The sequence below is a fragment of the Terrapene carolina genome, unplaced genomic scaffold (assembly GCF_002925995.2).
Source record: "Terrapene carolina triunguis isolate 2854851 unplaced genomic scaffold, T_m_triunguis-2.0 Scaffold436, whole genome shotgun sequence".
Taxonomy (NCBI): Eukaryota; Metazoa; Chordata; order Testudines; family Emydidae; genus Terrapene; species Terrapene triunguis.
This window is the reverse complement of record NW_020664787.1, coordinates 426,841-453,761: the sequence shown is the minus strand read 5'-3', so window position 1 is coordinate 453,761 and position 26,921 is coordinate 426,841. Positions and strand designations below refer to the sequence as shown.

The following is a 26,921-nucleotide window of genomic DNA, read 5'->3' as shown; positions in this document are numbered from 1 at the left end:
ATGGCTATCAGGAAACACCTTCTATTCTTACAGAGAGTAACCCCAAGAGAGTATTTCACTCAGCTCAGATACAAAAGCTATACAATAGTCTTAGTCTCTAGGATAGTTTTAAAAATGAAGAAGCCTGATTAAAGAATTAGGGAAAGATATTTAAATGACAAATCATGCTAAGTTATAATTAATGAAGTTAGGGGTTAAAAACCAGGGTTAAATGGTGGCAAGTGAATACATGTTATTTATTTATTTATATTTTTGCAAGCATATGTGAGATATAGCCTTGGCCCAGACAGTACTATTTTGCTGCTTCAGTGTTGGGATTTCTAAAAACTATCCTCAGATGTGACCCCATTGGAAGCCTCACAAGATGTTTGGGGGCAGAAATTGCCATTTCAGTACAGGAGATTTTGGGATCTAGAGTTTAGCATGGTTTGGAAGGATCACACAATCCTGCAGCTCTTCACTTGAGTATTTCTGCTCTAGGGTCCTGATCATGCGTCCATTGAAGTCAATGGCAAAACTCTCACTGATTTCAGTGGAACATGAATGGCCTCAAGAGATTCCATTTATGCCACTCTTTAGAGATATGAAGATACAGATCAATGGACAGAACTAACAGATTTTAGATTGTGGAGTCAGGTTCTGATCACAATTAAATGGATATAAATCCAGAATAATGTAATTGGCTTCAATGGAGTTATTCCAGATTTACAGTGGAAGGTCAAAATCTGGCCTGTCCCTTTTAAAACACTAAGATCAAAATCCATTGAAGAAGCCATTCTGTACCCAGGCATTTTAAGTGAAAAAAGAATATAATCTGCATGCTGAGGCCCAGATCTGCAGCTGAGAGTGCACAGCACAGTGTTGGGCAGAGGGCGCTTCCCAAATCCTAGGACGATAGTGTGCTAATTAGAGCAGCCTGAAAGCTACTGTAAATTATCCCATCTGCCACTGGCCTCAGGCGGCCATTATAGTAGCTGGGGATTGCCAGGACTCTGGTCAACACCAGCCACATCCCCTTTACTACTGGACACTGCGGGTGGAGGGCAGGAGTCACTGTGTTGACTCTCTACACCACTGGGTGATCCTCCTGTGACCAGCTATGGTACTTTTAGAACTGCTATGTGCAGGGGGTGTGGCATAAAGCAGCCACAGCACAAGAGAGAATCTGGCCTTGTGGCTTCAGCTGTGTAGATATTCCAAAATAAATGCGACCAGCATGCAACCATGTAAATATTAATGATTTCCATACGACCGTTTATCTCAGCGATAGAAAATTCAGTACATGATGTATAATTTTTCATTTTGGTCTTAAGGCAAAGTCTTAATTTATATCTTTGTAATTTTACTGTTGCTTTGGATACCTTTGTATTCTGCTGGTGCAAAGTTTTCATAGCCTGGAACATAATTAATAATTCAGGTCAGTACATTTATCTTAAAGTCTTAGACATTTTTCTTTTTGTTTAGTGACAAGCGTAAGTACTGAAGTGTATTGTTCTTGTCTGCGAAGAGCAGTTAGCCCAATTAATCATCGTGCTGAATAAACCTGGTAATAAAGAGGAAAGAAAACTTTGAGTGTAAACAAACCAAATCAATTTCCCCTTTTTATTTCACAGAATCAAGCAAAGAGCAGTTTGCCTACACAAACATTGCCGAAGAGATTGTAAAACTATTCAAGAAACAAATAGAACATGACAAAAAAGAGATGATTTTTGAAGTTTTGGCTCCTCTGGCAGAAAATGGTGAGAAGTTGATCATCTTTTATTGTCATACAATAATTTTCATTTTTTCCTTATTTGTACACTGACTATTCAAGAACTGCCAACTTGTCAGTAATTATTTGATACTTTACCTTGCTCAGCAATTTAACCTTTCCTGTAGAAGCCATATTAGTTGAGCCATCTGATAGCAATTGGAGATGAAGAGTAATGTGAATATTGCCTAGCAGCCTAAGCATACAACTGGGTGTCACCAATTCCTGGGACCTGGTCCCATCTCTAACATCAACTTCTTCTGTGTCTTTCTTGCCTCAGTTTCTCTGTATTTCAAACTGGAATATTAATACCAACTTTTGTATGTTACAGGGCTTTATGAGGATTATTAGGTTTGTGAAATGATTTGAATATCAAAAATGTCCTATAATGGATTTATAAGTATTTCCATGTCTAATTACATTTGTTAGAATACTTTGTTTGTCATACTTATTTTAATTATTTGATAAAATTATAAATACCATGTTTTAGTTACTATTAAGTAACTATTTAACTTGTGGCACTTTTTCAGGGTGTCACCCTCTTTACTTTACTCTTGGCCCTCTGCTTTGAACACCATCTTTTGGTTGAGGAGGTTTGGATGAGACTCCTTTGGGAGCCTGTTATTGTCACGCCTTCAGTTAGCTGAAAGGATTTTCCTAAGCAACATAAGGGTTTCCATTTCCCCCTGAAGGGCTACATGACCTTCTTTCATAGTTCTGTAACCCTTGAGGAATGAGAGAACAGGACTGATAACCAAACCCAGCTCTCGTAGATCATTACAACACAAATAGGTGATTTCCTTTTTTTTCTTTAAAAAAAAATCTGACATTTTGGTCAAATTTATTATGAAAATTTTCTTGTATAGGTATATTTAAATTGTACAGCCAAAGATCAGGGCAGCCCATGAGATATAAAGTCAGGAAATGGGTGTTTGGCGGTGTAATAGTTTAATCACAGAAAGCATAAAAATGTAGGGCTGCAAAAGACCTTTGAGAGATTATCTAGCCCAGTCTCCTGCGCTGAGGCAGGACCAAGTGTACCCAGACTGTCCCTGGCAGGTGTTTGTTTAACCTGTGCTTAAAACCTCCAATGATGGATTCCACAACCTCCCTGGGAAGTCTATTCTACTGCTTAACTACCTTTACAGTTAAAAAGTTTTTCCTAAAATCTAACCTAAATCTTCCTTGCTGCAGATTAGGCCCAGTATTCCTTGTCCTACCTCCAGTAAACATGGAGTATAATTAATGACAATCGTCTTTATAACAGCTATTAATACATCTGAAGACTTATCAGTTCCCCCCTCAGTCTTCTTTTATCAAGACTATCAGTTTTTTTAACCTTTCCTCAAAGGTCAGGATTTTGAACTTTTTATCATTTTTGTTTCTCTCCTCTGCAATCTCTTCAGCTTGTCCACATCTTTCCTAAAGTGTGGCACCCAGAACTGGACACAGTATGCCAGCTGAGGCCTCACCAGTGCCGAGTACAATGGAACAGTTACCTCCCATGCCTTAATACACCCCAGAATGATATTAGCCTTTTTAGTAACTGCATCACATTATTGATTCGTATTCACTTTGTGATCCACTATCACCCTCATATCCTTTTCAGCAGTACTACTGCCTAGCCAGTTATTCCCCATTTTGTAGTTGTGCATTTGATGTTTTCTTCCTAAGCATATACTTTGCACTTGTCTTTATTGAACTGCGTCTTGTTGAATGTGTCAAAGCCATTTTGAATTCTAATGCTGTCCTCCAAAGTGCTTACAACCCCTCCCAGCTTGAAATCATCTGCAGATTTTCTAAGCATACTTTTACTCCATTATCCACATCATTAATGAAAATATTGAATAGTACCAGACCCAAAACAGACCCTGTGGGATCTCACTAGATATGTCCCCCAATTTAACAGCAAACCATCCATAACTACTCCTTGAATATGGTCTTTCAACCAGTTTTGACCCCGCTTTATAATAATTCAATCTAGACCACATTTCCCTAGTTTGCTTGGGGGAATGGCACGTGGGATTGTGTCAAAAACTTTAGTGAACTCAAGATATATCACATCTACAACTCCCCCATCCAGTAGGCCAGTAACCCTGTTGAAGAAAATTAGGTTTGGCAAAAATTGTTCTGTATAAATCCACATTGGCTATTATTTATTAGCACCTATTATCCTCTAGATGCTTACAAATTGATTGCTTAGTAACTTGTTCCAGTATCTTTTCAGGTATCAAAATTAAGCTGACTAGTCTATAATTCCTGGGGTCTTCTTTTGTCCCTTTTTTAAAGATGGGTATGGTGTTTGCCCTTCCCTGGCATCTCATCCATCCTCCGGGAGTTCTAAAAGAGAATTGCTAACAAACAGTTCTGAGATTGCTTCAGCCAGTTCCTTAAGTTCCCTAGGGTGCATTTCATCAGACTGTGCCGACTTGAATACATCTGACTTATCTAAATATTCTTGAACTTGTTGTTTTCCTATTTTGGCTTGCGTTCCTTCCCCATAGTAGTTAATATTCGTTATGTTAATGCATTAGTCTCAGGAGACTCAAGTTCAAATTCTGTTTTGGTTGTAAATGCAAAATTGTTGTTCAGGATCAGCTTACTCCCTTCTGAACATGCCTGCATCCCTAGGAAGATTCAGCAAATTTGTATGATTTAACATCGATGCTTGAGTGGAGCCTAGGGATGAAGTATCAGGTTGAGTAGGTCAGGACTGAGCTGTGAGGCAGATCTGTGCTTGGAGGATCACTCAGTACACGCCGCTAGCCAGTGCTACTAGTCATGAGTGCCAAATTTATGCCCATGCACACTTTTTTTTTTTAAAGGAAAAAAATCTTAAGAGAATCATATGCTCTTTTCCATGTTTGGGGACAACTTCTTCCCCAGATTACAGCCTGTGCCACCCTGTTTACTAGTGGGTTTAACAGGATGTAAATCAAAGCAAAATTTGGGTCTTTATTTTCCAAACATTAAAAAATGTGCATTTTTGCCAGAGACTGCCTTTTGTTACAATGTACGGTTGAAAAAATGTTTTTGCCTTTTTCAGTCTGACAGCAGAATTTGGTCTGCTATTTTCATAATTGATATTTGTAATTCAGATACTTTAGTGTTTGTTCGAGGGCAGTGTTTTGCAGTCACAGTAAGACAGAGCAGGCTCTGTGCTGTTGAAAATAACATCCCTTCATGCATGTTAGGAGGTAGTATGCTAAGCATTTATGCCCCTCACTGCTAATTCAAGACACGCTGATGTCTGTCACAACAGTGAGTCTGCCATCCTTGTATTGCTTAGCCACATCTAAATGTGGCGCTGAATAGTATGTCAGTGAGTTGAAACATTTAAATGAAGTACATGCACAGTCAATCCATTTATTGAAAGGCCCTGTGCAGCGGTTTCCAATTCTAATCACAACACACCTGCAACCTAGTAGTCTGTATCCACGGAAACGCCCTACTTTTTAAAGTAGCTCAGTACAAAAGTACCTATTTAAAACTCTCCCAGCTGAACATTTCTGGGCCTGTCACATAAAGTTCACGCGAAGGTCAGTAGCTCTGACAGAAACATTGAATTTTCATTCATGCAGCAAAACCTAGTGACTGAAATAGAAGCACCACATGGGGAGAGTCAGACCACCGATTCTTCAAGATAGGTGAAGCTGGCAGCTCCTCCTGTCACCACCCCATGCCACAGTCCATTTCCAAATCTTATGAAAAGCAACCTCCAAAATTCCCAGAGCTTTAAAAAAAGATATAAAACAATGAGCCAAGCTCATCCTTGGTGTAACTCCAGTGATCTCAATTATTTATTTATTAATTTTCAGATTTTCCTATGGCATCAATGACTGTATTTGCTGAGCACCACACAAACACTAACTGAAATATCTTCACATCACTTGTGAGACAGGAAAGTACTTTTACCCCTGTTTTACCCATGGGAATGGAGAGTGACTGACTTCCCCAAGGTCACATAAGGAAGACTTGTAGAGCTAGGAGCAGACCCCAAATCCCACTTCAATGCCTTAACAATGGATTGCCTTAACAAGATCATCCTTCCTCGCTGTTGAGCCTCATTGATTTCAATAAGAGAGCAGAATTCAGCCTAGTAATTTCTGATTATCCATGAGCAAGGAACAAAACTCCCTCCCATTTCAACAACCGGAAGTTGGCTTTGGCCCTGCTCTTGCTGCAATCAAATACCCTTAGATGCAATAGGCAAAATCCTGGCTCCACCGAAGTCAATGAGAGTTTTGCCATTGACTACAGTGGAGCCAGGATTTCACCCAGGGTTTTTATATATACACACACAACTCCCATTGAAGTCAGTGGGGTTTCTGCATGTGAAAGACAAGAACAGACCCTCACATTTTGTTCTGAAATTATTTTAGCACTGAAACTTGCTGTCCAAGGCCCATGGGAAGCCTAATGCAGCACAACCTGTGTGATTCAACAAGGACAAGTGCAGAGTACTGCACTTAGGACGGAAGAATCCCATGCACTGCTACAGACTAAGGACCGAATGGCTAGGCAGCAGTTCTGCAGAAAAGGACCTAGGGGTTACAGTTGATGAGAAGCTGGATATGAGTCAACAGTGTGCCCTTGTTGCCAAGAAGGCTAACGGCATCTTGGGCTGTATAAGTAGGGGTATTGCCAGCAAATCGAGGGACGTGATCATTCCCTTCTATTCGGCATTGGTGAGGCCTCATCTGGAGTACTGTGTCCAATTTTGGGCCCCACACTACAAGAAGGATGTGGAAAAATTGGAAAGAATCCAGCGGAGGGTAACAAAAATGATTAGGGGGCTGGAGCACATGACTTATGAGAAGAGGCTGAGGGAACTGGGATTATTTTGTCTGCAGAATGGAAGAATGAGGGGGGGATTTGATAGCTTCTTTCAACTACCTGAAAGGGGGTTCCAAAGAGGATGGATCTAGACAAGGGGTAGGCAACCTATGGCATGCGTGCCGAAGGCGGCACGTGAGCTGATTTTCAGTGGCACTCACACTGCCTGGGTCCTGGCCACCGGTCCGGGGGGGGGGAGGGCGTCTGCATTTTAATTTGGTGGGAGGTCAGCATGCAAGGATCCTCCACAGGGGATTGCATGGAGTGCAGTTCCAAGAAGGCTCCAGGGCCAGTGTGGTGAGGTGATTTGCGGGCAAGCCAGAGCAACAGCCGAGCTGGTAGATCTGTGACTACATAGATCTGCTGGGCCAAGTATAGCTACTGTTAAGGGGTGAAGGCAGTCACAGCGCTGGGGCACTGCAACCCTGAATCTGGAGAAGTAGCCTGGTGGGATTCCTTCTTCTGCAGACATCCCCGCACATAGCCCTGGGTTCTGACACAGAGACAAAAGCAGGCAAATTCCAAAGTAAGAGGTTTAACCACAGCTCACTCTGTTGTGCCTAGCTATGGAAAGGATGACAGTACATTTTAATAATAAACATTTATTATTTGTATTGCAATAGCATCTAGGAGCCCCAATCATAGACCAGGATCCGACCGTGCTAGGTGCTGCCCCAAAGAGCTTACGTACACTGTATGCCGTGCACCATACGTGAGTGTAAGACGTGACCTGAGGAGAGTGGAATGAGCAGGACTGCCAGCTTCCTCACTTTTCCTGGAGGACATTCAGAAAGCTACAGTTTACTGAGTCTCTTCCCTTCCTTGTTAGTCAGGACGTCTTCAGAATTTTTAAATATCTTCCAAGCTCTTTTCATAGAGAGAGATTGTGCCTTGGACTCTGCGCCCGAACAAGGGAGTAAGAACTCCCCTTACACTCCTGCATGGTCTGCTCAGACCTTGGGTCTGGGCACATCGGAGTGAGCTGCATGCCTACTTATTCCCCACCCATGGAGAAGGTGCACAGGAAGCAGGTGAAACCTTGGTTCTTTCCCCCATATTAGCTAGCCAGAGCTGAGCTGAGCTGACCTGGTGGTATTGTCTGGTGGCAAACTACTGCCCCCTGGAGTGCAAGGAGGAACATGGGGCACAGCTGTAAATCAGGCAGGTCTCCAAGTCACAAAGCCTACTGGTGCAATATAGACACCACCCTTTACTCAGAACTGTGCTTAAAAGCCACACATCTAGTCTTTACATAGTAAACGCTTGGGGGCAGGGACAGACTGCAGTGTTATAAAGTGCCTGGCACAACAGCCTGGCCTTTGGGTGTAACTATAACACAAATATTAACTAATCATAGAACAGAATAGTAGATGATTGCTAGAGAAAGATATGATGATGTCTTGCAGAGCAAGCATCCCTTGAAAATACAGCTAGTGGACCACATCAAACCAAATAAACCTTTTCGTGTGTGGCCGCAAGTTATTTACATTACATTGATTTAATTGTCTTATTTATCATTCAGTATTTGTCTGTGGCTGGTATGAAATGCAAGAGGCATCTGCCACGGCTTTTCAAGTGTTTTTCAAATCCCCAGATGAATTCAGTCTCTTTTAAAGCACTTTATATTTTTTTCTCTTACAAATTATCATGTTATTGAGAATACGGGAGGCAACATTATAATCTACCTATAAGGCAGAGCAGAAAATGCTTTTGGACACTGATATCCTAGCTCTACTCTCAGTTATGAGAGTTCCACTAATTTGGCATCAGTAGAGTCTTTTTGATGTAACAAAAACAGAATTTTGCTCTGGCAATTAATGTAACTTGAAACAAGAAAATAAATCTACAGTGTTTAGTCCTTTCAAGATCAAATTATTTTTACTGTTGCTGAGGCAGACACTAAAGTATTGAAAGTCTGCTCCCCTTACTCCCTATTTGCGCAATATAGCTACTGTGTGTGCGTGTGTATGATAAACACCATACTTCTATCACAATGATGACTATTGTGTTTGTGATATTTTTTAGATATCATTAAACTGCAGCTGGTTGAAGCGGGCCTGGTCGAGTGTCTACTTGAGATTGTCCAGAAGACTGTAGACAGTGACAAAGAGGATGACATAGCTGAACTTAAAACAGCCTCTGATCTTATGGTTTTACTACTACTCGGAGGTGAGTACAGTATCTTAGTATATTTTGCAAAGCAGCGGAGGATATCTATGTCACATTTTACAGCTTAATTTTACTTTTAATATATAAAACACATTTTAAAAATTATTTTAAGGACTTGCTAGCTAGTTATTCAGTGGACCAGATTTTGTACTCTTACACCGCTGTAAATCTAGAGTAATTCTAGTGAAGTCAATAGAGTTACACAAATATAACAGAGGGAAGAATTTGAACTAACATTTCTTTTGCATGTTGATTTTCTACACTTTTTGCCTCCAGATGAATCCATGCAAAAGTTATTTGAAGGAGGGAAAGGCAGCGTCTTCCAAAGGGTGCTTTCATGGATTCCTTCCAATAACCATCAGTTACAGCTTGCAGGAGCACTGGCTATTGCAAATTTTGCAAGAAATGGTAAGAATATGCTATAACAGCTTATGTTTGCCTGTTTGAACCCTTTTAATGTGCTCTTTCTGTATAGCTATGAATCAAGCCTGTGTTGTGGTGGGATTTTTTAGTTTGGTTTATGATAGCATTGGTAGTTTTGCACACCTTTGCTGGGTTTCTGAAAGAGGTTAACCCTGCTTTTAGAATTCTGTTTTTTTCTACATTGAAGATTCAGACACATTACTAAAGAATCATTATCCCTTTTTGAGGAATTTCTCAACTCTAGAAACTCCTACCTCAAGCAGCATTTTTCAAATATATATTTGTATCGTGCTATTGGAGTTTTCAATTTTTACCTTCTGCTCTATTTCCCATTCCTTTACTGTAAATGCATAATTGTTCCTGTAATTGAAGTTGACCCTGGTGGTCAGATGCTACACTTCACCTGAATTGTAAAATTCGGAAGAGGGGGAAATGACACTTTTGTACTGAGAAGCTCTTGTATGCATATTAAGATTTATTGTGAGCATACAAGTGACTCATCTGGTCTTGTGCAGATGGAAACTGCATCCATATGGTGGATAATGGGATAGTTCAAAAGCTGATGGATCTACTAGACAGACATGTGGAAGATGGAAATGTAACGGTGCAGCATGCAGCACTGAGTGCACTCAGAAACTTGGCTATTCCTGGTAAGGCTTACGTCGCACTGCTGATCTCTCAGGATGAATTCTGGCTCCCAGTGCAACGCCCAGGGGAAAACAATGTGGGGGATGACATTGTCCCCAGCCAACCTGGAGGCAGGCCAGCGATCATCTGTGCAGCTAGGCCACGGCCACTTCTACATCTTTTGGGAGGGTTTGGTGGCCAGCAGTTCTGTGTAGGTCACAAACCCACTGCTTATGTTTCTGCCACTGTCGTCCCGCAATACATCCACCCTGTACTCCCACAGAGAGAGCTGCTGTGCTGCCTGGCTCTGCAATATGTGGAGACCTCAGTGTCACTTCCCTTGGCACTGCAACTGTTCTGCATCATTTTGGGCTCTCTCTGGCTAATAAGGGATCCTACCTAGGATTTCCATCTTCGCAAAGAGAACTGTTCACTTTTCTGATATACCATATCTTGCTGTAATTTCTCAGAGCTTTTTTTCCCCCACAGATGTTAGCGTTAGAGAAGGCCTATCAGGACATTTGATCCATTAGGATTAGTTAATGTTTGTAACAATCTTTGAAGGTAATGGGCCATCCAAGTCCTAAATATTGTCATTTTTAATCATTTGTATCAATTTTTGATTGCCTGAACATAAAACATGAATATTCACATAAAAGCCAAAGCAAATATATAAATAATGTATATGTAAAACCTATACTTTCCAATGATCTGAGCCAAAAATCATCCTCTTTGATCGGTTTACTCTTCTTTTACTGCATATATTTAATTTAGAAAAATACTAACTTCCTGAGACTGAACATTAATACCTACTAAATTCATATCCCTTTAACAATGCTCGAGAGCCATCTCCTGCTCACCTTATCTAGTCGAGTCATCCCACCGACTTCAGTGGGCCAGCCTCCCATGAATACGTGCAGGATTGGTCTCAAACCAATATCTAGAACCTTCGGAACCCAAGGAATAGCTGCCGCAGAAGGGTACTTCCTGTTAAGTACTATTTAGAATATGAACTAATGTATCACTTTCATTAAGCATAGTACGGGGCAAACTCTGTCCCCTCCTCACCACTTGTGGAGAGCCTTATGGAGGTGGAATCAGTGTAGTCTCACTACATGGGATGAGAGAGGATTTAGGAGGCTGCACAAGGAATGCACACTCCCTGCAGGATACCCCACACTGCTGTTTGCACAGTGTATTGGGGCAGGGCAAGAGGTCCCCCTACTAACCTGATCCTTCAGTACACAGCGTCTATTCCAAACCTTTAGGGTGGAATTCTCTCTCCAGATGGTCTCTTCTCCTGCTCACATAGCTATTGTCCACGTAGAGGACTCTGGCATTCAGCTGATATACTCAGGACTGAGCACTGGGAATTAGATTTATGAATAAGAACAAAACATTTCAAATTCACACTGTCTACATAACCATAAAATTATTTATATAGAGTGTGTGCGTGCTCACAATGTACACATTAGTATGCTGTTTTTCAGTGTGTGTAGAAAAGCTGCTCTTGCACTGTCTTGGAAATGACACAGTCTCCATCTAGTTTAAATGCATCATCAAAAATGATTTCTGAGATAATTTCTGTTCTTTATTCATGTAGTTGTAAATAAGGCTAAGATGCTATCAGCTGGCGTTGCAGAAGCGGTACTGAAATTTCTCAGATCGGAGATGCCCCCTGTTCAATTCAAGCTGCTGGGAACGTTAAGAATGTTAATAGATGCACAAGGTAAAATAAGCAGTTCTTTATGTTCTATGATTCTCTCGTTGGTATAATCTGTTAAGGCTCTTCTAGAAGAAAAATTGTTTGTTTTTTTTGTTTGTTTTTTTACTTTTTCTTAAGTCTTAGCACAATGAGAGAAACATGAGCTGATTTAAATATTCTGGATTGACTACCATGGACAATCAGAACACGTTTCAGACACTTATTTACTTTTCTACTTCAGCATTCTTCTAAACTGGCATATTATGAATATGTATCTAACTGCAGGTGTTTTGACCTAAGCTGAGGCTCATTTTGTGCTACTCAGTTCCCACTTTTTCTGTACCTTCTCTGTATCTAGCACCCTTGAATGGGCTGATCCATTTAATAATTGATAAATTGCTATTTCAAACTGAATAAATGTTATGTAATTTGCAGCTATCACATAGTGGCTAGAACTATCATAAATAAAGTGGCAAACGACAGAAGGCTATAAAGAGTCTCTGTGACTCTTTGGTGTTTTCTTTAATTTTAAATTCCAAGCATCTTTTTAAATTGCTATATCAAATAGCTTCCAGCAACCCTCAGCCACAGTTTGTGAATACTACAGTCCTTGTAAAATTCACTAGGGTTTGTAATTACAGTACATGTCTGGTTTCCATTTTTGAATATTTACATCCTTTTACCCAATAGCAATGGATGATATAGTGGTATATTTATGAATATACCACAGCAAATCTATAACTAAAGTATAGGACAGCCTTACTAATCTGCACAATGGTAAAGTACAATTCTGCACTGAGTGCGGACTTGCTGATTTGCTCCTCGCTGCAGCACAGATTGGCAAGCTCTGGAAATCAGGTCATTAAAGAGGGACATCAAACTGCTTTGTGAGTCAATGGGACAGTGCTACATCACCTCTGAATCCAACCGTGGTACTCAGTACCATCCTGAGACAGGACAAGGGCACATAACGTGCTTCCCCATCTCTCTTCTAGCTGGCTCCTGCTCCCACTGATGCTGTTGAGGGACCAGGTTCTCCACTGTTCCCCAGGCCTTGTTAAATGTTGCAGGAGTAAAGAAACTAGATGGCAGAGATGAATAGAACATGGAAGCCATTAGACCAATCCCACCGTCCCTTCAGAGGCAGCCCCACTTCCTCTGTACTTGTGTTTCATGAGAACAGCCATCGAGGTGACAGTGGTGAAGGTAAAGATGGCTATTGTGTTCTGTGCTGAGGGAAGATAGGACAGTTGCCAGTTCTGTTGCTCCTTTTTTTCCTTCCAGTGAAGGAGGGGCACGGCCCTATCATCTTCAGAACAAAGCCAGTGGTACCTATCTTTATTTTCACTTGTTCCCCTCAAAGGAGTGATGCAGCGCTCTATATACTGAGAATATCAAGTAGGAGAGGAGAGGCTATATTACCTTTGTATTTGGCATTTGTGTGACCACTAATGGAATACTGCGTCCAGTTCTAGTGTCCATATTTCAAGAAGAATGTTGAAAAATTGGAGTGGGGGTAGAGAAGAGCCACAAGAATGATTAAGGGATGGGAAAACATGCCTTAGAGAGAAAGATTCAAGGAGCTCAATCTATTTATCTTGGCAGTGAGAAGGTTAAAGGGTGACTTGATCACAGCTTATAAGTACCTACATGTGGAACAGAAATCTGATAAAAGAGGATTCTTCATTCCAGTAGACAACAAGATCCAATGGCTGGAATTTGAAGCTATGCAACTTCAGACTGGAAATAAAGCTGCACATTTTTAACAGTGAGGGAAATTAGCCATTGGAACAACTTACCGATGATTGTCTTGAATTCACCATCACAGGAAATTTTTAAATCAAGATTGAATGTTTTTCTAAAAAGATCTGCTCTAGTTCAGTCACAGCTATTGGATTTGAAGAAAGAATTAGTTCAGGAAAGTCCTAGGACCTGTTTTATGTAGGAGGTCAGATAAATGATCACAATGGTCCCTCTGGCCTTAAAAATCTATAGATCTATGAATTGGCTTACTGGGAATGTGATTTTTTGTCACCTTTTTTGTCTCTCATATTCAATATTCCACAAACCTCAATGGTCAAAATATTTCAAATTTTAAAATTTCATCCAGGAAAAAGGAAAAAAAAAAATGTACCAGGAAAATATGTTGTGAAATTTTTTATGCAATTCCCTCCCACCCCGATTTTTTACCAGTTTTGCTCACCGATGCAAACTGGGACTTTCCGTCTATTAGCAGAGAGTAACAAGATTCTTCTTTACGATTTTTCTTCCTCTTAGAAACTTTCATGCATACATTTCTGACACATGCTGGAAAATGACAACCTTGTTTTATTTTGGCTTGTGTCATATGTAGCAGAAGCTGCTGAACAGCTGGGAAAGAATGTGAAATTGGTTGAACGGTTGGTGGAATGGTGTGAAGCCAAGGATCATGCAGGTGTGATGGGGGAGTCAAACAGACTGCTTTCTGCACTTATACGACATAGCAAATCAAAAGTAAGTTACTGGTGAAAAAATCCAGTTCATGAGGAGAGTCTTTAAAAGAAAGTCATGCCATGCTCTATTTTCAGTTTAGAAATACAGACCTTGACCCCCTGCAATGAGATCGGCATGAATGGAGTCTGTGCCTGTTGTGAGCCCCAGTTATATCAAGGAGAGTCCACCCAAGCAGATTAGCTTGCAGAATTATGGCCATATTTTGTAATGTGACTGGATGTCTCAGAAGATTGACAAATGGAGATTGACAACCTCCAGGTCATCTATATGAATCCCATACGGACCCATGTTGATTTAAAAGTCCCCTTCTGATGACTGTTTGAAATAAGCCAGTGACCTGTCTCCAGTTTCTATTGGAGAGGCATTAAGCAGCTTTGTTGGTATTCTCAGAAGAAAGGCCAAAGATTAATTGGACATGGAGACTTACCTGTCATCTCCTAGAAATGATCCATCTAGTTAGGATTGAGCCAAGTGCGTGGGACAGAGTGAAAAGGAAACTGCATGGCTAATTCCTGTGCTTACCTCTACTGTGTGACAACATGGGACTTCTGGCTCCGGGGGGCCTGTCAATCAGACATTAGCACCAAGTTGAATATAAATGCTAATTATTTGATTAAAAAAACATTTTGTTTCATAAATATGAAGCCTGTTAAAGGGACACAGTCTAGATTAGTAGGCCCAAATTTTGACCTACCTATATTTATACTGTAACTTATAAATGCCAGAGTGGTAAATTTTGCTCTGAATTACACTAGTGTAGATCCACAGTAACTCCATTCACTATCAATGACTCTACTCCAGATTTACACCTGTGTAAAAGAGAAAGAATTTTGGCTCATTAGTATAAAAAGTGTTTCAAAACTTTCAATGCTATTCTTTATCAGTTTCAAGCTTTCAAAGGGTTGTTCAATTATAAACATTTTCTTACAAAGGTCTACTTGTGTATACTCAAGGTACAAAGATACTACTAGCTGTCTGTCAATGCACTTCTAGCACACGCCTCATCATGTTAGCTACACTACACAGAGTTTATACAAAATACATGAAAGACCAGAACCTGCAGTCCTTGCTTATCTGTGTAGTCATATTGGACCACACAAAGCTCTGGAATTAGCAGGTGTGACTCCTGTTGCAACCACTGGGAGTAGTTCCTCCTTATGCCAGGCCTGTAGTTTACCCATTGATTCAGTGTGATGCGTTGTATAAGATGCACTGCAGGATCAAGCCTGATATTGGGAAATGCTACTTGAGAAATATGTTCACAAGTTAAGAATGACCTGATTCATGGCACTGCAGAGCAGAAACAGAGGTGCATTGTGGGCCTGATCCTGCATGATGCTGAGATTACTCAGCTCCCATTTAAGTCAGTGGGATCTATGGGTAGTTACCCTTTTACACGGTCAGTTCCTATGCAAAGGGTATTCTCATATTTCTCCTGCCCATCCTATGGTTTGTGTTCAGCCTCTAAAATTAGTCAATGTTAATTTTTCCCAGAATTCTGAATACCTTTCTTTCTTGCTGTCTGCAAGTCACATGTGCATGTGGTGAATTCTGCTGCTATTTTAAGAAACCATGGGAGCAGAGATGTGAGTTTTTAGGAGTCTGTGGCAGAGCGACTGCATTCAAAAACTTAAAGCAAAGATACTAACACTGGAGTGGAACAGCTAATGTTGTATTAGACATAGAATTTAGCAAAAATCACAGAGTGAAGAAGCTTTTAGAAGCTCAAGGACTGTCCAACACAGTGGAAAAATGAGTTTACTCTTTTTTAATTTTATACTTGCACTGCCCTCTAGATTTGGATGTTGGCATAGCTGCATGGCTCTTTACTGTACTTTCACTCATATTTTAAATTCATGCACCTACAAAAGATAAGGTGACATTTTCAAAAGTGCCTCAGTGACTTAGATGTTTAGAACCCACTGACTTTCAAAGAGACTTAGGCCCCTAAGTATCTGAGTTACTTTTGAAAATGGGACTTGGGCTTCAAGTCACTTAGGCCCTTCTGTAGAAAATTATGGTGAGAGGTTCTTTGTCTCAATTCCCAGTGACTGAAGCTGAAGGCAGAGCTTTGCAGGACATCCTCAGCACTTAGTAGAGAGGAGTCTAATTAGAAGGGATTTGTTGCAGTAAAAGAAAGATAATTTTTACATATTCATGTGCATTAGGTAATTCAAAATTAAGTGAAGAGCTTTTTGGTGGTGAATTTCTTAGGCAGTAAGCTCAGAGACTAACCTAGTCCCAAGTGTTTCCATGCAGTTGTTATGTTGAGAAATGTGAAGCTTCAACATGATTATCTGAAGACATTTTGAGGTTCCAGGCTTATGCTTGTATTTTTTGTTTCCTTGCACACAAAATCTAAGTGCAATAATCTATGCAAGCACTAGAACATAAATCATTCTAAGCATGTGGCTCAGTTTGTGGTCTTTGGCTTGTGGCTGCAGTTAGAAAGGGGAGCATAGAAAGATATATTTTATTGCATCTCCTTGTCATTGCATTTCACTTAATCATCTTACTAAAAGGACTGAAGTAACAAATCAAATTTTCATTTAAAAGGCAGGCTACATTTTCAAACCTTGGTGCTTAAGTTGCACCTGCGAAACAGGCACAAAAATGCATTTGCCTGTGCAGCTACCCTGCAGCCTACACAGTTATCTGATTTTTAGACACATATTTTGCAGACGCAACGTACGCTCAGAAGAAAGAACAACTGACACACAATGTAGTATTTCATTTAAACAGTTTCTTTTCTCCCCTTACTCTCATTTGTAACAACATCTCAGAAGCTTGAAAGTAAATTGATTGGTGTTAGCTCTAGGAGAAGCACTTAACAGTGTGAGGTTTGTAGGTCCTATGAAAAAGACTATTTAAAAAAATAACCAAAAACAAATAGATAAAGAACTCAGAGGCCTTCATCCATCATTTTATTACAAATACAAGTAAAATTTTGGACCTAAAAACATTGACAGAGTCCCTTTAAATATCTAAAAGCATTTAATCCAGTTAACATTTTTGTTTCCTAGGTCTTGGGCAACAGGAAAATTATTGTAATGCTGGCTTTAGAACAAAAAGAAATACAGCAGTGTTCTGTAACTTTTATTCCTTATGGTCTCATATTTATTACCAGTTTCGAGAGAATACTATTCACTTTCTGACTATGTACTTTGTTTTTCACATTTTCCTAGTCTACAATTTCCATTATTAAATAAGTTGGAATACAGAACAACCTCCCTTTTCTAAAGGTCTGGGGGGTCATCCCAAAATCCAAGAACAAGAGGCATTTTGGATGATGGGGGATTGAAAGCCAAGCTTACAAAAGAGTCCTTCTGGATCTCCATACCCCGAGCACAGCAAAGGGATGCTAGCCAGCTTCAAACAGGCTGGGTTTCAACACCACAGGATAATGAGAAGAAAGCTAGTTGTCTTTGCAGATTGGCTGATTTTAAATGGGGCTCAGGGTTAGCTGGAGGGCAGTCCCTTTTAGAGCGAATTGGTCTGCAAAGCACGATAGCAATCTCATCCAGTATAACCTGGAAAAGGGGTGGGGAACAGACTTAACCAAATTATTGCTTAATTCAAACTTTTGGTTAACCAGTGTGTATTATTATGTAATTACCCAATAATTACATAATTTAACCAGATGTGTGTTATAATATGTATAAATACATATACCAAAGGCTCTCAATCTTTCCAGACTACTGTACTCCTTTCAGGAGTCTGATTTGTCTTGCATACCCCCAAGTTTAAAAACTACTTGCTTACAAAATCAGGCAAAAAATACAAAAGTGGCACAGGACACTATTACTGAAAAATTGCTGACTTTCTCATTTTGACCATATATCAACTGGAATATAAATATTCCAGTGTATAGTATATAGAGCAGTATAAACAAGTCGTTGTCTGTATGAAATTTTAGTTTGTACTGACTTCGCTAGTGTTTTTTATGTAGCCTGTTTTAAAACGAGGTAAATATCTAGATGAGTTGATGTACCCCTTGGAAGACCTCTGCGTACCCCCAGGGGTACGCGTACCCCTTGTTGAGAACCACTGGCCTATACACACAAACACACGTGTATTATGTAAATGTAAATACATGTACTTACAGCATACATCACAACTAAATTATTCAAGTCTGTTAATGTGTAGTACAAACTTTTTTCAGTCCTGTTATTCTTATTTATTTTAGGATGTAATTAGGACCATTGTTCAGAGCGGTGGCATCAAGCATTTAGCTACCATGGCAACTAGCGAACATGTAATAATGCAAAACGAAGCTCTTGTTGCTCTGGCACTAATAGCAGCATTAGAATTAGGTGAGTATCTTGATGGTTAGCTCTTCTTATTTTCCCTTTAGTCTGTGCTCAAGAGAGGCTTAGGGATGGAAAATCCAAGCATAAGTGAGTTCTGTGGGTAGAGCTGTATGGGATCCTGCAGAAATCTACCAGTTTGACAAGATATTTGCTTTCATGAGCATGGGAATCTATGTTAACATATCCATATACAGGCAAAAACGGGGTTGTACAGTTCAAGTTTGCCTTGCAGAATCTTTATTACAGGTGATGATGTGTGAACTAGAAAGGCCCAAGAATGACTTTCAGATCCTAGGTAGAGTTAGCAATGACTAATAGTTAGAAAAATCATCTTTTTACATAACGATGCCGTGGGACTCCGAGATGATACGCATGGAACCCTAGGATGTCATATTTATAATTACATTTCAGACTGGAGACACTATCAACCATGTGATTTAAAAAAATGGTTCTAGCCTAGTCAGGAGGCTAATCTAGGGAAAGGTTTTTAATAGCACCTAGTTCTGGCTACACTTGAATGTAGACATCCTAAGCCAGTTTAGTGAGAACTGCCAAGATAGGACATCGGCTAGCTGCTGGTGCAGTCATAAGGAAGCTAGTAAAATGGTGGGTGCTGCTCAGATAATGGCTATTACCGATTTTATTAAATTTCTCAGCAACAAAAATAGATTGATAATATCAATATAAAAATCATGTATTTTTAAATGCCATGTCCTGTGTTGCTAACACCTTAAAGTTGGCTAAAGTTGAAAGAATTTTAAAAAATTAATTTTCCTTTCCACCATTTATCCTGCTTGCTTGCTCTTTGTACTTCCCTCATCTTGGACAATAGAACTAGATGGTTCAACATTACTTACTTTTGCGTTCAGTTTCATCTCTTGTTCTCATGCACTAGCAGAATGCTGTTGTGTTCTGCTTCCAAAACACTGCAAAGAAGCATTAGATATAAAAATAAATTCATCACATTGAAAAAAAAATTTAAAAAAATATATTTATTCATTTTGGTCTTTTACTCCCTCCCCATTTGTCTTCAAACAATTACATTTTGGGCCTAAACTAAGTTGACAGTGTCCCTGTAAAACTTTGCCCAAATCATGTATTCCTTACTCAAGGCCTGATCCTACTAAGTATTGAGCATTCTGAATAGGTGCTGAGCACCCTCAGTTCCTTTTGATTTCAAAGATCACACCCTCCGTTTTTATTCCCTCAAAAATCTGGAAAGCATTTAGTCAACACGAGTATTGACTGAGGAAGGCTAGCAGGGGTTGGCTTCTCAGTATTCAGAATGAGAGTGGATTTTCCATCAGGATTTTAGTTTAATATAAAACTATTTCACAAGGACTTAACATTGTAACATATATATATATATATATATATATATATATATATATATATATATATATTTCATTTCATATCAGGCAACTCTTGAAGACGTCACAGCACCACTTTTACAGTGCAGGAGATAAATATTTCAGTACGTGGCTAAACACTGTGCATCAAAACTGACAGATGATATTCTTGGATTTACAACTTTCACTTATTTGTATTGCAGTCACTGCTGAGAAGGATCTCGAAAATGCTAAACTAGTCCAGATTCTACACAGACTGCTCTCAGATGAGAGGAGTGCTCCAGAAATCAAATACAACTCCATGGTGTTGATCTGTGCTCTCATGGGATCTGGTGAGTATTTACAAGGTGCTGCTTTATTCTGCTTCTTGCTTTTCCCCTCATCCCCACCCCCACCTTTAAAAACTAAACTCTCTTTTTTCAGCTTGGATGCTGCGCCTCTACTACATACACTGGGCTCTGTTCTCCACTCACACTGATTGTACATGGACATAACCCCACCGACTATGGTGGAGTCACTCCTAATTTATAGTGTTGAGCAGGGCCGGCTCCAGCTTTTCTGCTGCCCCAAGTGGCAAAAAAAAAAAAAAAAGACGAGCAGCGGCACTTCGGCGGCAGCTCAACCGCGCCGCTTCTTCTGCGGCACTTCGGCGGCGGGTCCTCCCTCTCTTCCTCTTCGGCGGAAATTCGGCGGCAGCTCAAAGAGGAAGAGAGGGGATGAGGGACCCTCCGCCGAAGACCCGCACATCCCGCCCCGATACCGGACAGACTGACTCCCCTTTGAATTGGCCACCCCAAGCACCTGCTTGCTAAGCTGGTGCCTGGAGCCGGCCCTGGTGTTGAGAGAGAAGGAAATCAGTTCTACCATGTGTACAGAAGGCTATATAACAACTCAGTGCTGGATAATATTAAAGTATATTTTTTGCATGATAAATAATACGTAATAGTAATAACTCAGACGATAGCTCCTGCGTGGTGCTGAGTTCTCCCTAATTTCCAGACTTCAGTGGGACCTCAGGGGCACTTAGCACTTTGGCATATCTGTGCATATACACAAGTATATAGCAGGGAGCTTAGCATTTGCCTTTAACTCCATGTTTCCTATCATTTGCACACTTAGTTTTTCTTAACACTACAGTAAAGTTAGGGTTGGTTCTCCCCCACCCCACCCCCGCAATGAATCTCCTTATTTTTGTTCTAAATTTAAAAAAATGAAAGAAAAAAATTAGAAGAAAAAATTAAAAAACAAGACATGCTAGAAAATGGAAAAAGAAAATAGAAAGAATAAATAGAAGTGTGTGATAAAAGAAACAAGCACTGCTAAAATACTTAAAATGGTGCCTGAGTCACAGCTCTTTGCTGGGGGGGGCGGTGGTATTCCCTCCCTGGGGAAAGCGCTGTGCTCTATAGGCCTTAACTGCTCATGCCAACTTTCTGAGCCACTTTACTCTAGGGCACTGTGTAAAGATGAACAAAACCTGTTCTAACATCCCTTGTAAACATGACACCTTTAAACATTCAGAACTTTAAAATTATTGAGCCAGTTTCCTTCAAACTTTGGATTGTTTTGAGGACTGCGCAATGAGCCAAAGTTTGGCATTTTATCCGTCAGCCTTTTGAGGAAGGGATACACAAAATTTAAGTAGGAATATCTGGGGAGAGCATTTCATTCCCACGCTATTAAAAAATGATTAAATTGATTTTACTCAGGTTTCCCAAAACTAATGCATTTTAGGGTGGGATCAAATTTCATCCCAAACAGAATTTGAGAAATTTACAAGCAGCTAAAAAGATAAAAAAGAATGGGGTTAAAATTAAAACTGGAGCTCAGGTCTTCTCTACACACAAAATTGCACACTGAATTAAACTATATTGGTATGGACCAGGTGCAAAATGATTTAAAAGTGTCCACACAGGGGTTTGCATCAGTTTAACTAAATTGATTTAAATGGATGCAACTTGTGTGTGTAAACAAGGCTTCAGTTTTTACTGCAGTGTTTGCTAATGATGCCTGCTATATTACTGCAAGGTTCTAGGGGTGGTGAGCGATCTTTAGAGCAATATGCACAAGGCAGGATATAAAGTGCAGAATTTAGAGTCAGTGAAGTGATAATAGACCCACTTATCATCAGCTTTAGTGATGAAATCCACACTATTGTGTTGAACTCCAACATTTTTAATCCATTTGGTGTTGGTGGTTCTCCGAGTCCCTCTCAATATGAATGTCTTGGGAGCAATTCTCAGGAGCTTCTTTTACCTGTTTGTTGATCTTCGACTTGCCCCTTTAGCGTCTGTGCATTCCTTGAGCTACCTGTTTCATGCAGCATGCCCCAGAGTTTTTGCCACATGTTTGCATTTTTCATTCCCCTGGTTCTTAACACCAGGAAGAGGTGACTATGTTTCTGCAGCTCTCGCCTGCTCTAAAATAAGGAAACGTGGTGTTTTAGTCTTAACTAATACTTAAAGGGGTGCCCCACTTTGGGACTTCAAGCCTGCTATTAACTGCAAATGTATCTTCTTCTCCACCCGACCAAGTCCTTCCCTTTTATGTCACCAATCTCTATATAGATTGAATATTTATGCTTGTAAGTTTTGATGTTTTCTCTGCCAGTGAGTGAAGAGGTTGTTGAAGTTATTTTAAAATAATATCCACGTAGAAAATATCTGCAGCTAAGAACTCTGTAGCTTCTAAGCCCTGTGGTTTTATAGGGTATGTCTACACTGCACCGGCAAGAGTGCCCTCCAGCGCGGGTAGACAGATGTGCTAGCGTGCTAAAAATAGCAGCATGGTTTTTATGGCATGGGTGGCACTCAGGCTAGCCACCCAAATACAGACCGAGGGGGATGGACAGGCCTATATTAGGGTGGCTACCCATGCCTCAACATCCACACTGCTATTCTTAGTGTGCTTTAGCTTGAGCAGAGGTAGCACATCTGTCGCCCCAGGCTGGGAAGCACACTCTTAGCTGCAGTGGCCATAGAGGCTAAGTATCTCTCACTGAAGTAGTGGATTGATATTATAATTGGTTTCTACAATGGAAGCTGTTGTCACTATACTTTGTTACAGTGAAGTGATATTACATTTCACGTCTTTGTGCTGGCAGTTGCATATTACCAGTTAAATAAATATTTCTTGCCAGCTGGGAACTGGTGTTGCAATGAAGTCAGAGTGTTAAAAGAGGAGAGAATGATGACAATGGGAAATGTAAACAGTGTAACTTAAAGGATAAGAAAAAAAATCAGGGCATTCAAACCTAACACAGTCACTATGTATGAAGGCCCTGAGGCTCCTAAGAGTCTGGCTAAACAGAGCTTTTCTGCCATTGTAACTCAGTAAGTTGCTGAAAGTTGATTTGGTAACACCTGCTTAAACATGGCGATATCCTGGAAGTAGGAGGATAGAAAGTGCTTACACCGTAGAATAACCCCAGAAGTGAAAACAGCTTAATTGAAATTGTTCACAGTGTACAAAAGTTCTCAGATGCACAGCACTGGCTCTGCTGTCACACAGTAGGGGGGTAAAACTTGCAAGATAATTGAAAGCAGGTGAACAGGAAACAAATGTCACAGAAAATTTGCTACAAGGAAAAGAAGCACATATCCTTTGTGTGAAATGTCGCTAATTTGAAACAGAGGTTCATATTTCTCATGAGCAGCCCAGGGCTCAGTTTAATTGGCAGCACCTGGGGAAGCAGAAGTATATTTGGATCTTGTTGCTGATTTGGAGTCTACTAGAATTTCCTACCCTGCATATAAATAAAGTCCGAAGCACATTTTTTCAAAAATGCAGTGCCTACAATATATAGCCTCCAGCTGTTTCAACAGAACTCATGATGTACTTGAAAAACAATTCAAGTCAGTGCTATGGGCTTGCATCACTTTTTTCCCACCCTAAGTTATGTACCCAATAATGTACAAAGCAATCCATGCTAATTTCTTAAAGCAAAAGAAAACAAATGCTCACCATTTTAGAGGGACCAGGCCATGCATCGGATACTTGTTTTGTAAATGCATCAGTGAAAATGAACACACTTATAATAAGCCGATTAACAATAACCAAGTGATGCAGTGTCAGGTAAAGAACCATGACAGACACACACAGACACACACACAGGTTTTCAATAGATGAGCTTTATGGTGAGCCCTGAAGATGAGGTCACTGGCTTTGCAAGACCAGTATAGGGAACAAGGTGAGAGGTTCTGGCTATACATTCGTCTACCAGTAACCATATTGAAAGGCATCTGGGCATGGAATTTCATAAAGGCTGAGCCCCCACCGCTCCAGCTGAATTGCGTGGGAATTGTGGATCCTCAACACATTACAAAATTAGGCTCTAGAGTTATTTCTGTAGATATCACTGCACTCAAAAGTGGTGCTGCCTTTCTGGGTTATTGCTAAAGAGGCACGGTTACCTCTCTGACCCAGGCTTTTCTGTGCTCTGTAACATGAGAGTACCTCCTCTTTATGTGTGGGCTCCATTAGCTCCATCACCTCAATTAGTTTCGAGTACAAGAGTAGAACATAAGGAAAGAGTGTCTCATTAGCAGCCCAAGAAAATTTAGGTATGTGCATAGAGACATGCTCTGAGACTGCAAAGTGTGAAACCTTCTTGCTTCTGTTTTCCAGAACCCCTTCACAAGGAAGTGCAGAACCTGGCATTTCTAGAAGTTGTATCAAAACTCCGCAGCCATGAGAACAAAACTGTTGCCCAGCAGGCCTCACTAACAGAGCAGAGACTCGCAGTAGAAAGCTGAGGAAGGTCTCCAGTTTCCATAGAGCATCCCATCGTGGATTTCACCTTTGTCCTCTGTCCTGCTGCCGCTCCTGCTATGTTTTCCACTGTGTCACTTGTGCATGCATGTAATGTTCCCACACAAATTGATGAACTGCTGTAGGTACCTGTCCAATAAGGTTTCTAAAATCCATAGGTGGTGTTAACATAAATCTGTCAGAAACAAGTCTGCACCCATAAATGTTCTACTTGTATTCTTGTTGCTTGGGCCACACAGTAGAATGTGCATGTTGTAGTCCTATGATGATGTAAAAGTGGTACTACATGATGACTCTTTCCTCACACCCCTAACTGCATAATAACGTATTGCTAAATTAGGGACAATACAGGAGGCAGCACGTCCAAGCTAGAGTATTGATTATAGGATTAAATAGTAAATCTAGCTCCATTTTTGGTGCTTTGGAAACACAGGTATGAATGGAATGTATTGCTGCTCATTCACTGGTCTTGCCTAGTAATGTCAAACTCACGGTACCTAGAGGTAACAAATAAAAATTCCAGTGCTCTCACACTTAATCCTCTGGCTTGTCCTTTTTGTATTTAAATGCAGAATTAATGACCATACCGTGCATGATGAGAAGCCCGTTTTAGTGATGGGCCTGACTCTCAGGTAATCGAGGTCTTCAGTTTAAAGAAGAAATACAAAGGATACCATTTTAAATCATTGAAATCCATTTTTCTCTCCTCATTAGTGTGTACTCTGCAGGGGATGTCGTGTGGCTTAGTAAAGTGATTTTGGGCATTGGCCCTAGCATTTATGCCAATGTACAATCCTTTTCTGCAGCCCAGCATCTCCCACAATTCTGCTACACATGTGCCCTTCACCTCCTGTGTGCACTTCCAGAGGCAATTCAAGGCTGCAGCACAGCCCATGCTGGCCCTGCCCATTTTCTCCAGCTTGCCGCCAGATCTTCCACCTCTGCAGCAGCTCTCAGTCACCATTCTCTGCTCCCAACCTTTCCATTGCCCTTTTTAATTTTCAGGTAGAAACAAGTAGCTTCGTTTTCTCCTCCTCCTGGACAGGGTATTCAGCAGCGCTGTGGCGCCTCCCTGATGAGCTCCTCGGCCCTCTTTTAGGGATGCCAGAGCGGGGCTAAGCCCGAATAGTGTTCCCTCTGCAAGAAATTTTTAACAGGATCCACAGAAGGCAAATTATGCCCTGTCTGTTCTCAACCAGCTGACCCTCGTGCTGCCAGGGCATGGAGATTTTAGTCAAACAGGCACATTGCGACCTCTAGCCCCCAACAAGCTGTGACTCCACCACAGGAAAGCCTGACCATGAAACAGAGCCAAACTGGGTGAAGCTCTAAGGATGAGGAGGACCTCAGTCAGCCGGCCTATGGTGTTAGTCCTGGGGCAATTCAGGACCATAAGGATAAGTCCCTAGCAGGGCACCTGGTCCTGGCCCAAAGCCCCTCCCACCCCTCCTTCCAGCTTGAGTCAGGAAACTGTGGCAGTGAGTCCCCATCCTCCATCCTGGGAGGAGTGGGAGCCTATGGGAGAGGACTCCAAGGGAGAAATTTCCAAAAGGCTCCAGGCCTTGCACAAGACTAGCCACAAAAGACCCTCTCATGGCATAGCCAGGCTTGCAAAACATGCAAAAAAATCCAAACAAAAAAGGCTAAAAAAAAGCCCCAAAGGTATTCGTCCTCTGACTCAAGACACTTCCTCCTCTGCTGCAGAAGGAGAGCTATCAGACTCTGGTTCTGAGAAGGACATGGACAAAACATAACAATGGTTTGATCACCCTGAGGTCCAACAGATGGATGCTGTGGTTCCTTTCTCCAGGGCTCCAGATACCCTGTGCCATTCTGGGTTGCAGATTTGTACACCATCCCATCAAGATGGTGGTGATGGCGGTGAGAACCTGTCTGGCAAACATATGGAAAGACCCCTACAAACATCTTCCTGGGCTGTTCACCATCTCAGGGAGTCAAGGACCTGTTTCGGGACATGTCTTGTTTGAAGTGTCTACTTCCCGGGGATAATGCCATACGTGTCCCCGGGCCATTGAGCTGGATGCTATGGCCCTGATCAGGGAAGAACTTTTAAAGGCACTCAGATATAAAAGCTTTTCAGGAGACAGATTTATAAAGAGCATCTTCCAGCAGCTGTTCAGAGAGAAGCATATAAAACGCAGAAATGCTGCATAAGAGAATTTTAACTAGTCTCCTGTAAAGTTGCCAGTTGACACAGGCTTGAGCACCAGAAGCTTCTGAGCCTCACAGCTGTTCTTGGAACATTTGTAACATGCTAGCAACTTAACCAAATACCAGTGCTCTGGCTCAATAACCTCGAAGAGAAGGGGGTGTCATCCTTGCAGCTTCAGTCTGTTTCTATTTGCCAGGAACTGGATGGCCTCCTTTCAGGTAGGCCAGCAAACAGCCAGCAAATGATAATGACTTTTCGCTACGGCTGAGTCAAACTGATGACGTAAGAACATATGAATTCTCATACAAAATCAAGT

At 40.9% G+C, this 26,921-nt stretch overlaps 1 protein-coding gene across 6 annotated transcripts in view; it reads left to right on the top strand.

Annotated features, from left to right (window-relative positions):
* The window catches only part of RAP1GDS1 (Rap1 GTPase-GDP dissociation stimulator 1), a 157,831-nt gene extending 132,873 nt beyond the window's left edge, over positions 1-24,958 (top strand). For 5 of the 6 annotated variants that reach the window (XM_024212836.3, XM_024212838.3, XM_024212834.3 and 2 more), the window contains 9 exons: positions 1,614-1,739; positions 8,612-8,755; positions 9,032-9,163; positions 9,694-9,828; positions 11,409-11,534; positions 13,864-14,003; positions 18,190-18,316; positions 19,866-19,994; positions 24,289-24,958. In XM_024212836.3, the coding sequence (XP_024068604.3) occupies positions 1,614-1,739; positions 8,612-8,755; positions 9,032-9,163; positions 9,694-9,828; positions 11,409-11,534; positions 13,864-14,003; positions 18,190-18,316; positions 19,866-19,994; positions 24,289-24,416 (1,187 nt within the window). In that variant the 3' untranslated portion in view covers positions 24,417-24,958. The remainder of the gene's footprint in view (positions 1-1,613; positions 1,740-8,611; positions 8,756-9,031; positions 9,164-9,693; positions 9,829-11,408; positions 11,535-13,863; positions 14,004-18,189; positions 18,317-19,865; positions 19,995-24,288) is intronic. The other variant, XM_024212837.3, reaches the window with a different exon arrangement.
* The last annotated feature ends 1,963 nt before the right edge of the window (positions 24,959-26,921 follow it).